Consider the following 15424-nt stretch of genomic DNA (forward strand, 5'->3'; position numbering starts at 1 on the left):
GGTGAGGGGACACAGAGGAAGATGAGAGGGAGGACATGAGAGTTGTAGCAGCATCATCGGGAGACAGTCGAGAGAAAGACTCCGCGGATGGTAGGGAGGAGAGGATTGTAGATGAGAGGGTGGAGGAAGACAGGTGGCGTAGGTTCCGCCGACAGGTGACAGTGGATGGTGGGAGAGATGGATGGGTGTTAGAGGAGAGTGGAAGAGAAAAAGAGATGAAGGAGTGGTCAGATATATGGAGTGGTGTTACAGAGAGGTTGGTTGTTGTGCAGCTCATTGTGAAGATGAGGTCAAGAAGGTTGCCTGCTTTGTGGGTGGGAGGGGAAAGAGTGAGGGTAAGGTCAAAAGAAGAAAGGAGGGAGAGAAAGGTAGACTGGGTGGACTCTGAGTTGAGGTTGAAGTCACCCAGGAGGATCAGAGGGGTGTCATTGACTGGTGAGGAGCTAAGGAGGATGTCCATCTCATCCAAGAAGCTCCCCAGAGGACCCTGGGGGGCGATAAACAACAATAATAAACAGTTTGCACGGCAAAGTAACAGAAACCGCATGAAATTCAAAAGAGGAGAAGGCGAAGGATGAGGAGAAGACACTAGATCTCCATGAAGATGAGATTAGGAGACCTGTGCCACCTCCTCTGCCAGAGGTTCTGGGTGTGTGGGAAAAAGAGAAGGCAGAGGAAAGGGCAGCTGGGGTGGCTGTGTTCTCTGGTGAGGGCCACGTTTCAGTTAAAGCAAGAAAGTCAAGGTTGAGGTGGGAGGCATAGGCAGATATGAAGTCTGCTTTCTGGACGGCGGACTGGCAGTTCTAGAGGCCACCAGCCACACAGAGATCAATACCAGTGGATCTGGGAGGGAGGGAAGATGAGGTTGAGGATTGAGATATTCTGCCCATGTTGGCGGGAGGCGAACCTCCTACCTGACTGGGACCTGGGGAGAGGAGAGAGGACAAGGATGGGAACGAAACACATGGAGGGAACTATACTGGGGAACACTATAATGACAACTAAACTGAATTAGAAACAGCAAACAAACAAATGATACTTAACTAATCCAGGAGAAAATGCTACCAACCCACTGCAGAGCACTAATGCACACTAATGCTTAAGACAAGGACTCAACTAAAAAAGTTGGCCTGCTTTAAGATAGCCGGGCATACATTTAGTGGTCCCAGCCACAGGGCTAACCGAGTTGGATAGATAGTTGTATAAATACAAAAATTTATTATAACGAATAAATAATATTTTATAAGTGCTAGTAAAATAACAAAAATAAAACAAAATAAGACTCTAAAATAGCATGTAAAATAAAATAAAAAGAAACAAATATGTATCTAAAATGATTTTAAAATGTTTAAATCATGCAGCTCTTTAAAATCGTGCAGCTCGCAGCTAGAGAGGAAAACAACAATTGTTACTCGAGTGCTTGAATATTAAGGAATAACATTACCTTTGCGCTATGCTGTGTAAAGCTCTTTACACTGAGCCCACAGTGGCTGTTATACATTTTAAATGAGGCATTTCACACAACATTTGAAAGCTTGTGCTGTCCTCTTTTGGTATTCCATATTTAGTCACAGATATTGAAAGTAGAATGACATGGTATAATGGCAGAATTCCTCTAATTTATTTTGCTATTCAGTGAGCAGCATTTTTCACATCTGTACTGGAATACCATTGGGCTATTTTAGGCTTTATCTTGTTGCTAAGAAGGAATATGATTTTTTTGGTGGTGAAATGCTTCAGTACAGAGTTTCAGTAAACCTTTACAAAAAATGACTAACCGATAACTGATTATTTTTTCCTGAAAGTGAAATGGCAATCTCAGTTCAAAATAAATGCACTTTCACCACCGGTGGCAAAATGCAGAAATTTCAAAAACAACTGAATGAAAGATTCTGGCTGCGTATAACTTCCTGTCAGGCTGGTTACATTCTAAACTAGCAATCAACAAGCTAGTTCTAGCAAGCAATCTTTGGTTATTTCAGGGGGTTATGTTCCACCAAACACGCATCTCTAGTCTTCCAAAACATTCTGGAGGTACACACTTCATTAAATACAGACTTTTCCAATATAAAAATTAGCTAATTTGCATAATGTATTCAAGATGGCAGAAATTATAAATTTGAACATTTTTGTAGCAGTCTATAATCTGAACCAAGTAAGATATTGCTATAATTTTTCCAGATTCTAAATAAGACATGTTTGAAGGGATCACGCTCTAACAATGATATTAGTGATGCTGTACCCGCCCCTAAATTTTATAACAAGAATATAATTGGCACCAAACACTCTCCCGGATAGGGGAAAAAAGTTTCATGATGATAGGATGACTATGCACTGAGAAAGATGGTTCAGAGTCCTGTAATATCGTCCAAAATCGAGAAAATCCAAAGATAAAAATGGTAAATAATTATACTAATTTCACCATACACATGGTGTAATCATTCAAAAGGTGGTATTACCCTGAAAGTTGAATAGTTTTTGGAACAGAACCTTAAGAATGCAAACTCCACAGATAATTGAAAGTTGCAGTATCAAATAATTTCTGTGTGTTTTAACATTTGTCATTAGGCTCTCCAGTTTTTGGCAGACCACCTGAAACCCTGCCCATTGTGCACCTAACTAAAGTTAACTACCCCATAAAATTTTTTACATATGGTTTTTGCCATCGGATAGGTCAGTCAAGCATACAAGACGCTTGTACCAATACTAACATAATTGAGTTTAGTTATACGTAAATTAAAAATTATTGACCAGTTATAAATTCTAAACTATATTTATTCCATATATTCATATTTACTAACAGATATTAGAGCCAAAGAGGGCTGCACTACAAGCCTAGCAGAGCACCACCAGGGAAGACACCCAGCATCTGTGGGTTGTAGACTTCAGAAATTCAGTGACCGAAAAGGAATTGAAATATTGAATATGATCACTATTTCAGTTTGTGTTAATCCGTCCAATTACATTTGGTCCCCTGAAATTGGGGGCGGACTATGTAAAACAAGCACAAATAAGTTTATACCCATGGCGCACTGGTTTAAAATCAGGTAACAGAAAATCCCCGGCTTGTGCATAAGGTGAATTATGTAGCAAGCTAATTCCAATCGAATTGTAAGACTCAACCTGGTTCGATATTCTAGTCGCATTCATGTTGTCCTGCACATGGCACCTAGTAGTAGAAATCCTCATCTACAGAAAAAGTACTTTTACTTTCCCTTCCTGAAACATCATCTATGTTAATAGAATTCAATATTCCTTTTCAAATGATAACACATTCTTGGTAATGATAAATAACGCAAAAGTAAACTAAGGTGTTACTATTCTCAGTAGATAATATTTTAAGCAACTACTGTAGTTACTTTTACTGGTAGTAACTTTGTAACTTAATGAGTTACTTTCAGAAGTTCCTGTCCACAACACTGCTTAATACCGAATGTAATTGGCCACTTGCTGGTGCGATAATAGTTGAAATTGTAATTATTGAAGTCATAACTCCTGCTCTGTTCAACCAAGAGAGTTGAAAACAATGTCAGCATGTGTAAATGGTAAATGGCTGGCATTTATATAGCGGCTTTATCCAAAGCACTGTACAATTAATGCTTCTCATTCACACACCAACGGTGATTGGCTGCCATGCTAGGCACCAACCAGCCCAGTCAGGAGAATTTTGGGGTTAGGTGTCTTGCTCAGGGACACTTCAACACAGCACAGGCGGGGGATTGAACCGGCTACCCTCCAATTGCCAGACAACTGCTCTTACCGTCTTGATGAAATGTATTTGTGATAAGTTTACCCGTGTTTTCAAACCATTTATACAGACAAGGAATAACACAGGTGTGGTAGTTGGCATTTTGGTTCATTTTACAGACCTTTACTGGTAGAATGACAGGCTATTATGGCAGAATGACAAGCCAATGGATTTGCAGTGGCCATGCCATGGTTCATCACAAAAATGCAAATAATTCCAAAACCTTTTTTGCATAAAGTTATAAAACCTGGTCGGCACATTGAAAGTTAGATCAGGACTTCAGCTCTGAAGCAATAATAGAGGATATCAGGCATTATTTTTCACAGCACTATATGTAATTTCCCCTCAATGCCCTCATTTCACCATATCCCTTAAGCACCCTTACACCCAGTATCAGCGCATCACTCCGCAAAGATGTCCAATCAGCCTGAATCTCTTCCCCAAACTTTGTCCTTACCTTTGTGCCAGTCTTTGCCCCTGAGGCAAGCTTTCTTCCAGCCATTGACAGGAGCACACAGAGCATGGCAGAGATGGTGGTGATAGCAGCCAGCACCAGACCCCAGGATAGATTACACAGGTAACAGGAGCTCTCAGCTGAGGTGCACACTAGCACATGGATGGAGCAGCACAGGAGCCAGAGCATATAGAAGGGCAAGGACAGCAGGGAAGAATACAGTGGGATCTCCACTTCTGCAGGATGACTCAGGGCTTCTGGCATGGCCAGAATAAGAACCAACAGCACCTGCAAACACACATTTACATTTAATTCACCATAGTTTACACTGACAGAATATTAATCTTTCCTTAATCAGCAGACATAATCATCAATGGCCAGCAGCGACATAAGCTGCCAAGAATGTGAACATTTTTTCTAAAGGTCCCTTATTGTGGATTTCCCTGGATATTTGGATTATAAAGGAGTCGTAGGTGCTATAAAAACACATAATTCAAAATATAAAAGTTTCAACGCCAATTGGCATGGCAATTGGTGCTTCTCGTGTTAAGAGATCATAGTAATATACAAGTCTGACACCACATTGAAAATCTGGGGGGTTTTAGGATTTTTAAAAGATTAAAACAAATGAAAGCTACTTCAAATTTACTCTTGAAGACTGTTCAACCCCATTGAACATTTATGGAGGCACTTGAAGACTGGCAATAGCCAAGCATTCAGTAACATTACAAGATGCTTTTGGAACCAAATACGACTGGCACATGAATCATCAGGTTTTGCACAAATTTATGGAGTCTATGCCAGCTTGAGTGCACGTTGCCATTAAATCAAAAGGTGGACATACCAAATACTAAGAAATTCAGAAATTAACGTCTGTCACGTTTCTGTAAAACGGCAATTGAAATAGGATTGTATTAAAAATGTGCCCTGCAAGAGTGAAGGCGACATTTGGACTGAAATAATAGTTATTTAGGCAAAGTTTCCCTTTTATACTGAACAAATCAACACATCACATGAAAATCTAAGATCCAATGCTCAATATTGTTGTTCGCCCTGATGATTTGTTTCATCCACATACCAGAGTTGAACTTTTTTTAATATGCATGGCTTTACACGAATGGAATACACAGAACAGCACATTATTTCAGTCAAAATATGGGAATACAGTAGAAACTGGTCTGACCACACCAGAAATTGATCTCATGGAATTGTCTGATTACAAATCTAAAATTGTGTAGCACAGAAAAAATATAAATGATATATTTGATATAATAAAATGTATTTTCACCATTTGCTGTCTGACTTGTTCCATACACAAATTAATTCCAATAATGTCAACCAGAGCATACACAAGTTCCTTATTTCTTAATTAGACTACAATAACACTTGCCCTTGATGATGTTCCAAACAATTCATTTTGGTAAGCATATGTTTGGCATATATCTGCTTTTTTTTTTCTTATTATTTCTATGCCTCATAATGGCTTCCTTCATTGTCATTGGCAAAACTTAGTTTCTCATGTTGACCAAAGCCAATAACAGTCTCAAAAGGCAATCAAAAACCTAGAATCAAGGTTTGATACAGAAAGCTTTCTTATACCTGCACTATGCAGTAATAAAATACACCTGACAGAAACAGCGGAGAAGCATGGGAGAAGTCCCATTACATTTGGTCCCCTAAAATGGAGGGTCTGTGGGATGTACTTCTTACATAGATCACCCAATATGGCTGTAAATACCCTCAAATTAATGGCCAGTCTTCACTTTAACTTCATATTAATTGTTTAATTTCAAATTCAATGTGCTGGAGTACAGAGCCAGTGAATAAAACCCCCAAAACATCAGTCAGTGACATCACAAACAATCTCCACAAGGCAGGGGTGAAGTTATCTCAATCAACCATTAGAAAAAGCTATATAGAGCAGCAATATAGAGGCTATACCACAAGATGCAAACCACTCATCAGTAATAAAGATTGGAAGGCAAGATTACAATTTGCAAAGTACAGAGATGAGCCAAAAAAGTTGTTTGGACTGATGAAACCAAGATTAACCCCAACCAAAGTAATGGAAAGGCCAAAGTGTGGAGAAAGAAGGGATCTGTTCATAAACCGAAACATACAAGCTCATCTGTGAAGCACGGTGGAGGAAGAGTCATGGCTTGCATGGCACTCATTTTTATTGATGATGTAAACTCATGATGTTAGCAGGTGTATGAATTCAGAAGTCTACAAAAAACATTCTGTCTGCCAACTTTTGGAGAATTGCGTCCAAACTAACAGCAGACCAGGAGGCAACTGCTTGGCTCAAGGACTTTGCATTCGCTAAATAAATAAATAACCAACTAATCTTACTTCATGTAGGCTATTCATTAAATAGCTACTAGTAGATAGTTCTATCTTGAATACACTGGTGTATGAAATCAAGATGCCGGCTACTATGTGCTGCCAAAATTTAACCAGTTAACTTATAAATGAATAAATCTGTTCCCAAATCATAATTAGATTGCTAGCTAATTGTGGTATTGTAGCTACATGTAGCTTAGCTTAGGATATAGCCAATAGATGAGCATTTATCATTTTACTACAATGTATTTCTGACAGGGACCCAAAGAAGGGCAACATCCTAATCAGCAGGCCAAACTATTCATTTTATTTAAGACTTTAGAAAAAGCTGATAAAATGCAACTGTGTGCAATACCTGCAACTGTGTTTTAATGCTGCTCCCTTTGAAACTGGGTAAGTTTGGATTTGGAAATGTAAACCATCATACGCTGTTCACAGCTATTTTTTTTTTGATGAATCACTGTGTATTTCTTTAGCTAGATTGTAAACCTGCCAGGCAGTTATTTCTTGTACTCCTTAGGCTCAAGGCTACTGCATGTTGATACAACCTTGTAGAAAAAACGTAGCCTATTCATAGTTGCAGTTTGTGATATTGTAACATAAAGAAATTATTAACTTCCTCATTTGAGGAAATTCCCTATTTGACGGTTTGTTTACATACATCTATGTTTTGTTGCCTAATATATTAGATCTGTTGGTCAGAGTTGTAGATATGCTTTTATTTAGGAACATTTTTCAGGAAATCCCTTCAGTTTAAAGAGAGGGTCCACTGTTTGAGTAGCAGACTTTCTGTTTCTGTTATCTTTTATGTTGCTTCCCTTTGAAGAGAAGCTGAGTTGAAATTTGTGTTCCAATATCCTCCATATCTATCCTCTAAAGCCGCTCGCCATCTCGGGTCATTTTTATTCATTGATCTTTTCACTTTGTCCAAGAAACAAATCCATGCTCCCAAGTCTCCTGAAATATTTCAAGGGGAGATATCATATGAGGTTTAAGTCAATTTTTTTGGTGGAAGCATTGGTGTCATGGACTATCAACATCAGGCATCAAGGAGGCTAATTGAGACAACATGCTTACCATTTTCTTGTTCATTGTTATATTAACCCTATACAGTTTACTAAGCCTCCAAGGTTAAGATTGTTGTTAAATAAAGACTTTATTTTAATACTGGTTTTTCCTTTGTAATTATAGAGGTTGGAGATCTGTGTGTGTGTGTGCATATAGCAAGCAAGTCACGCAAGGATCCAGTAAAGGATAGGTGACATAAGAGAAGTAAAGCCTCACAACTATGCTCAACTCACCTGCAGGACCAAGACCATGCCCACAATCATCGAGTACATGTCATACTTCCCCAGCTGCTTGCTGAGGGTGGAACTCATGGCCTTCAGAGCACCCAGGTACTGTCTCAGAAGCTTCCTCCCCAAGTTACTCAGCACCTCCGAAGTGTTCCCCTCGAGGTAAAGTTTCATCCAGTTCGCATGCGATTTCTCTGCTAAGTGGAACTGGTCATAACCTTCCTCTGTAGAAGAGAGACACAATGACATGGACTTCAATGGTCACAAATTGGGCAAGGCAAAAGCTCATGGGTTATTATAACATGGGTTTTTGGGGAAACACCCGATTAAAAGTGCAATGGCAAACAATTTGTAATTTGGATGGGGTATTCCCTTCTTAATGGTTTGTAGGTTTTTATTTTAGTTTGGATAGTTTTTTATGGATATATTTGGAATAAACCTTTCTGGAAGTTTGGTGTGCTGTCCTTAAGAAGGCAGTTCAGCTGGAAGCTGTTTAGGTGCAGGAAGCGAAGCTGGTCCCGGAGTGAGGTGTGTTCAAACACAGGCTGGATGAGGCATCCTACACTGTTCCGAGAGATGGGCAGACCCAGGGCAAGGGCCAATGTAGGCAACACATCCACCTGCGCCACAGTCCCAGGCTTTTCCATGTCCACTACAAGAAAAAAAGTGCATGTTAGTCACCATTCCAACTGCAGAAAACAAGATAAAGCCCAAAAGGAAACATTTTCCAAGCACACATCCACGGGTGAAGTGCCAGTTTCACTCATTTCACATATTGCAAACAGCTCGTCTTTATAGCCACCAAAATAACATATCCTTGCTTAATGGATCCCCCGTGTGTTTGCTTCAAGTTATGGGAGCGTTCCTTTTTTTGTACAGTATGATGCAAAAGTCTTCTACACATGTTAAAAATTACAACAAGAGAAGATGCTTTGAAAAATAATGAAATTAACAGTTTAAATGCAACGAAGAGTGATAACATAAGTCAAATAATTAGTATGATTAAATATAGTTTTATTAGAAAATCAGCTGGTAGGTTATTCCAAAGACTATGGCTCCAGGTAATCTCAGAGAGCCTCAATCAAGTTATTATCTGAAAAGTGACCCGTTATTTATGTTACTTCATTTAATGAAAAGCTAACATTTCATTTTTTGGAAAACTCAATTAAATTTGCTCTTTACTGTTGGCACACTTATGTAGACAACAAAAACATTTAAATCTAAGACTAAATTTATATAGAAGAAATCCTGAATACTTTTGTATTTATAGGTTATAGCAGTCAACTGGTTAATCAGCCAAGTAAACCAATAGTTTATTTTATTTATTTTGATTAAATTTTAAGGAGGTTATGCAGGCAATTAGCAACAAAAGGTGTCAAAATGCTGATTGTACATCCGGAAAGTACACCCACGAGTCTCATATGTTCCTGGCTTTGTTCATCGTTCATTCGTAGCCTAAACAAGGCGCCTATGTGTGGATCCCAGTCCCATTATGGAATTAATTTATAATTTCCTCTTTAAACATTAATTTACTATTTTGTGTAAACTAAATAAGTTAAATAGGCTATATAACCATAATCGTTACTCTTTATCTAGCTGCAGCCGGATATGCAGTAAATACTACAATAATTGTTTCAATAGTATCTACTGCATATGTGACAGATGCATAGTGGTTTGAGGCTCATTTGATACCTAGGACCCATGACACAACAAATGTGTTCCATACTGTATCAGCATAATTTACAGCTGAATCTAGTCCAACCCCCCCAATTCCCAACCCCCCCCCAGATCATTCCAATGCAAAGAGTTTTAGTATAACTTGTAGGACAACCTAAAAATAAAATATCCATGCAAAGGATATGCAACCAAATTTGTCTCAAACATTGAAATGGGGGACTATGTATAAAAAATACCCTTTAATAAAAGAGTATGTGCTTTGATCATGTATGAATTGTTTGATTACAGAGAAACAGAGATATGAAATCAGAAAAAGCAGAAAGACAAGGTGACCCCAAACCTTTGAATGGTAGTGTATTTAAAAAATACCAGAATTACATGATATATATAAAGTATATAGAGTAACATTAGCTAAATGTAATTACAGCTTAAAACCCATTTAAATGAAGAAACAAAACATTAATGCATTTAAGACAATATCCAGAATATGTTACTGCAGCCTACAGATAGCTAGCTACATCTCAATATGATACCTAGAAAAATACAATTACATGATGCACTCATCATGCATAGCCTATATTACCGAAAATTAAAAGACAACAGGTTGTAGCTTAATATTATCTGGGATATCTGTGATATGAATCAGATTTATTCAGCTGGTCTGCATTATATATTTGGATTTATATTTCCCACTGAAATAGAGGTACATTTTGTATGTCAAAATTCAATAATTCCATTTGCATTTGTCATTTCATGTACTAGTCTGGACATTTCACGAAAAAGTGGATTTTCATGCAATAAATGAAGCAAAATTCTAATGGTTATCCAAGTGTAAAAATGGAAACAGCACCTTGGGTCTTTGCATTACATTTTACGTTTACATTTTAGTCATTTGGCAGACGCTTTTAATCCAAAGTGACTTACAAGCGCATAGGTTCTTCCACAAGTCAAAGCATCACATCCAGAACTAGGAAAATACACATGAAATGCTGTTCTAAACATTGTAGGGACTACAACTTCCACATTCCCACAGGAAAATTCTGCGACGTCCACCACGAATGACGTCTAACTTGGTTCAGCCAATCCCGTAATGGCGGGAGCAATAAACGGTCCCGTATAAGAGCAAGACACGTTCTTGGGATCTCTCTTCAGCTTTTTCTGCCTCTTCTGCTTCTTCTCTTCGACGCACCCTTTTTGGCCATTCGCTTCAGCTCATCTGCTCCGAGACTCGGACAGAGGCTGAATGCTGCACAGCGCACTACCAGGCCTACAGACACACCCAGTTACCTCGCGGTAACTTCGTGGCCTATAGCGAGTGGAAACTGGTGTACGCGGAACGCTACATCAGTTTACCCCTGCAAAGCTCACCATCGAACAACAGCAACAAACTTTTCCACCCGGAAAAAGGACAAGCGAACATCCTTCCAGCAACCGAGTGGACCAGACAACAACGCGCGGCTAAGACGCCCCAGCCTGCGCACCTCTCCAGGACACGCATTCACAGCACCATCGCGGCTCCTATAAGGACAGCACGTCTTTTGGATCCAATGCGTATGAACTCAGTAAGAGAACAAACATTCAGGCATAGGCAGTGTTTAGTTTAGTCTTAACTGTTTTTGTGAATCTGTGTTTCAATATTTACCATCCTACCATTGTAATGTGTTTGGTTAGCTACATATATATGTACGTGAATTGATTTGCCGTCTTTTGCGCATATATAGAGTAAAACTACGCAAGTAGTCCCTTCTCACAGCTAACTCTAACTCATTACCACACCCAGAACTCTAGCTTACTCAAGCTAGCTACTCCCACCTTTCCTTTGTTCAAGCGACACGCGCGCTTGCTCGCGCCCACACACACGCACACACACACCCTAACTTCCCCTAATTCCCGTTAGTTTATCTGTTCTGTGTTTAATAAATAAATAAATATATTTTATTGAACCCCGGTGTCCGTTTTGGAATCGCATAGACATGAGAGCCGAGTTAAAGCAGTCTTTCGAAGAACTTCCAACCTTCAGGTTATCGGTATGTTCAATCATTAATATTGGTTATTTTAATTAATTAAAATACTAAATTTGTGGTTGGATATTTCTGATAACAGTAATTTTATGAGACTGATTACTTTTCGCAGTTATACTGCAACACAACGTTTAACTGGCGCCCCGGTTTCGTAGAGAATAAAATCCCTGCGTTATTTGGCGGCCCGTGCGAGGACCCTACATAATTTGGAGTCCCGTGCGAGGACCCCTACAACATATCGCCATCATAAGTGCAATTTTTTTTTTTTTTGGGGGTTAGACAAGGAGGATAGGGATATCAGAAAGGGGGGGCAGGGGAAATCAGGAGGGAGGACTAAGATAGAGTTTGAAAAGGTGGGTTTTGAGTCTGCGTCGAAATAGGGGGAGGGACTCTGCTGTCCTGACAGTGGTAGGCAAGTCATTCCACCACTGAGGAACCAGAACGGAAAACAGGCGTGAACGTGCAGCTCGACTGCCAGGTGCACACAGAGAGGGAACCATAAGGCGACCAGAGCTGGCAGACCGGAGTGGTCTAGCTGGGGAGTAGGGAGTGATCAAGGATTGTATGTAGGGTGGGGCAGTGCCCTTAGCAGCCTGAAATGCCAACACTAGGGCCTTGAATCGGATGCGTGTGGCAATAGGAAGCCAGTGGAGGCCAATGAGAAGCGGGGTGACATGAGCTGACCTGGGCTGACTGGTGATCAGGCGGGCTGCAGCATTCTGGACCAGCTGGAGGGGCTTGATGGCACACGCTGGGAGACCGGCTAGGAGGGAGTTGCAGTAATCCAGGCGGGAAATGACGAGCGCCTGGACTAGGAGCTGGGTGGTTTTTTCCGTCAGGAGATGGCGGATACGGCGTATATTATACAGAAAGAACCTGCAGGTTCTGGCAGTGGAGGATACTTGTGGAGCCAGGGTGAGGCAGTTATCAAGAGTCACCCCAAGATTCTTTGTGAGTGATGAGGGGGGTGGGGGGGAGGGGGGGCCAGAAGAGAGGAGAAGGTTGAAAACAGTTTGCGGGGATTAGAGGCGGCCGCGTTAATTTTCGAGTGAAAGAAGGAAGATTTAGCTAGAGAGACAGAGGAATAGAAAGATGGTAAGATCGCATGGAAGGAAGCCATATCACTGGGGAGACGGGACCTTTTCCATTTTCTCTCCACTGCCCGCAGTTCGGTTCGGACAGCTCGTAGAGCATCAGAAAGCCAAGGACTGGGGGGGGAGGCCCGAGCTAGTTTGGTGGTGAGGGGACACAGAGAGTCAAAGGAAAATGAGAGGGAGGACATGAGGGTTGTAGCAGCATCATCGGGAGACAGTCGAGAGAAAGACTCGATGGTATGGACTGGATGGTAGAGTGGAGAGGATTGTAGATGAGAGGGTGGAGGAAGACAGGTGTCGTAGGTTCCGCCGACAGGTGACAGTGGATGGTGGCAGAGATGGATGGGTGTTAGAGGAGAGTGGAAGAGAAAAATAGATGAAGGAGTGGTCAGATATATGGAGTGGTGTTACAGAGAGGTTGGTTGTTGTGCAGCTCCTTGTGAAGATGAGGTCAAGGTTGCCTGCTTTGTGGGTGGGAGGGGAAAGAGTGAGAGTAAGGTCAAAAGAAGAAAGGAGGGAGAGAAAGGTAGACTGGGTGGACTCTTGAGTTGAGATTGAAGTCACCCAGGAGGATCAGGGGGGTGTCATTGACTGGTGAGGAGCTAAGGAGGATGTCCATCTCATCCAAGAAGCTCCCCAGAGGACCCGGGGGGCGATAAACAACAATAATAAACAGTTTGCACAGCAAAGTAACAGAAACCGCATGAAATTCAAAAGAGGAGAAGGCCGCATTAAAGACGCACTATGGAAGAAAGGTGTCTCAATTGAAATTAAAATCCGAACTGTGAGACATCCCATCAAGGCAGATATAGGCGACATGGGCAGCCGCCCAGGGCGGCATCTTGCTGGGGGCACATGGGGTGCCTGCACTAAAACATTTGGAATGCTGACATTTGTGGCATTGGTTTTCTATCGCTCATTTGTAGCATGAACGGGCTGCATCATGAAACTGACAGACCAGGAATTCGAGCTCAGTGGTTTTATTTCACATGATCAAACAGTCAGGTTTCAACACAGTACAATGATTTAATGGTGGCCACCCCCAAACCCCACACAGTGTAACATGCACTTTTGACATACGTGTAAATGTTTTATAAAACGTAAAGATTGTTCGCTAGACAGCTAACACATTCTCAATGACAATTTTAGGCAACAGTGCTTGAATAATTAAAAATGTTAATTTTGCCAACCCGGAAGTTGTGCATACCACCAAGATGAATTGGTCGACAGTGTTGGAGGATGGGTAGTCTATTTTGATGCTTGTACAATTTGTTTTGTATTTGTCACTTCCTTTTGATATTTATGAGTCTTATTTTAGTACATCTAGGGTGGGGGGGGGGGGGGGGGGGTTCTCCCAGGGCACCATATAACCCAGAACCGCCACTGAATCAAGGTGGCAAAACAAGCATCGGTAGACCTTCTCTGCATTTTGGAAGTCCACAGACTATACGAATGAATGTACAGTGTAAAGGCTAAGGTCTCATCCTTCTTTCTAAAGTCAAGCAGCAACAATAAGTTAGCGGATTATATTGTTGATTTAACACTAGCGCCTGATTTTTTTTTGTGCAGTACAGTAAGTTAGCTAGCTAAGCTTATAGTTAAGAGGTGTTTTTATCTCTCCGGTTTTCTGCTGCAAGCTGTTTGAAGCCACCCTGCTGTGGTTTTTGTGTTTCCATTTGGGCAGTAGCTTTCAGATTTAGGGAGAGAAAAGGGGATAGTTAGGGGTAAAATGTGGCTGAAGCTATGTGAGGTGTGCTTTTTGGAAATCTAAATATACAATATCATAAGCCCTGCTATCATCAAAACACTTGGTAGCTTCCTCAAAGAATGCCAAAGGATTTGTCAGGCATGACCTACTCATTCGAAAACCATGCTGGCTCTCCCCCTTAGAATGTTATTACTTTCAATAAATAATTCCATTAGTCCCTAATAATAGATTCCAGTATTTTCCATGTGATACAAGTTATACTGACAGGCCTGTAGTTTCCTAGATCAGTACGGTCGCCTTTCTTACATATTGATATTATATTACCTTGTTTCCAGTCATCTGGTATTTCTCCAGTTTATAAAGACTGTTTATTACAATATTCAGCTTTGCTACTCTCAGTGCTGTCCTATTTATATATCTTATGCTTATATTCTTTTTTCACAAACTCTTACATATAGCTGTATTCATCCACTGTAGAAATTGTTTTCTCAACTTACATTTCTGCATTTTAGGAATTCATTTACACTGTGCATCAAGTATAACCCTTTTAAACCTACTCCACTTTTCATTCACAGTCCTGCAACCAAGAACTTGCCTACATTACATTTTGAAGTTGGCACGCCTAAAATAAAAAATCATTACAAGCCCTTGCCCTTTTCCCTGATTCTATCAATCGGGCTGAGGCCTTAATTCTCTCTCTCTCGTGTTCATAAGGATGGGACATACGGATGGATAACGGACTTGACAGACAACCCAAAAACATAATGTCACCAGCGTGGAAGCATAAAAAGTTTTAAACATTGGGCAAACATGGTGGTCTCTTTTTCTCAATTTTACCATGTTAAATTCTATAGTAATAATATAAGACATGATGCAACTGCAAGCCACACAACACACGGAACATACAATTATACATTGCTAGAGCCATGGAGCCAAAATGACAGAACGACAAATTAGCGTGGTGTCAAAACAGCAAATAACTTAACGGCTCTACTGCCTACTGGCCTTGACGAAAGTGAATTGCAGGCAGTGTCTTCCGTGTCATTTAACCAAGGTACAATCACGTAAAGTCAATGTTGGAATA

General features: G+C 40.6%; 1 protein-coding gene across 5 annotated transcripts in view; it reads right to left on the minus strand.

The window, feature by feature from the left end:
- The window catches only part of pigg (phosphatidylinositol glycan anchor biosynthesis class G (EMM blood group)), a 142674-nt gene that overhangs the window by 56096 nt on the left and 71154 nt on the right, over positions 1-15424 (minus strand). For all 5 annotated transcript variants that reach the window (XM_061252011.1, XM_061252010.1, XM_061252012.1 and 2 more), the window contains 3 exons: positions 8280-8492; positions 7847-8064; positions 4206-4490 (listed from right to left, as the gene is read on the minus strand). In XM_061252011.1, the coding sequence (XP_061107995.1) occupies positions 4206-4490; positions 7847-8064; positions 8280-8492 (716 nt within the window). The remainder of the gene's footprint in view (positions 1-4205; positions 4491-7846; positions 8065-8279; positions 8493-15424) is intronic.

The sequence above is a fragment of the Conger conger genome, chromosome 8, assembly GCF_963514075.1.
Source record: "Conger conger chromosome 8, fConCon1.1, whole genome shotgun sequence".
NCBI classification, from domain to species: Eukaryota; Metazoa; Chordata; class Actinopteri; order Anguilliformes; family Congridae; genus Conger; species Conger conger.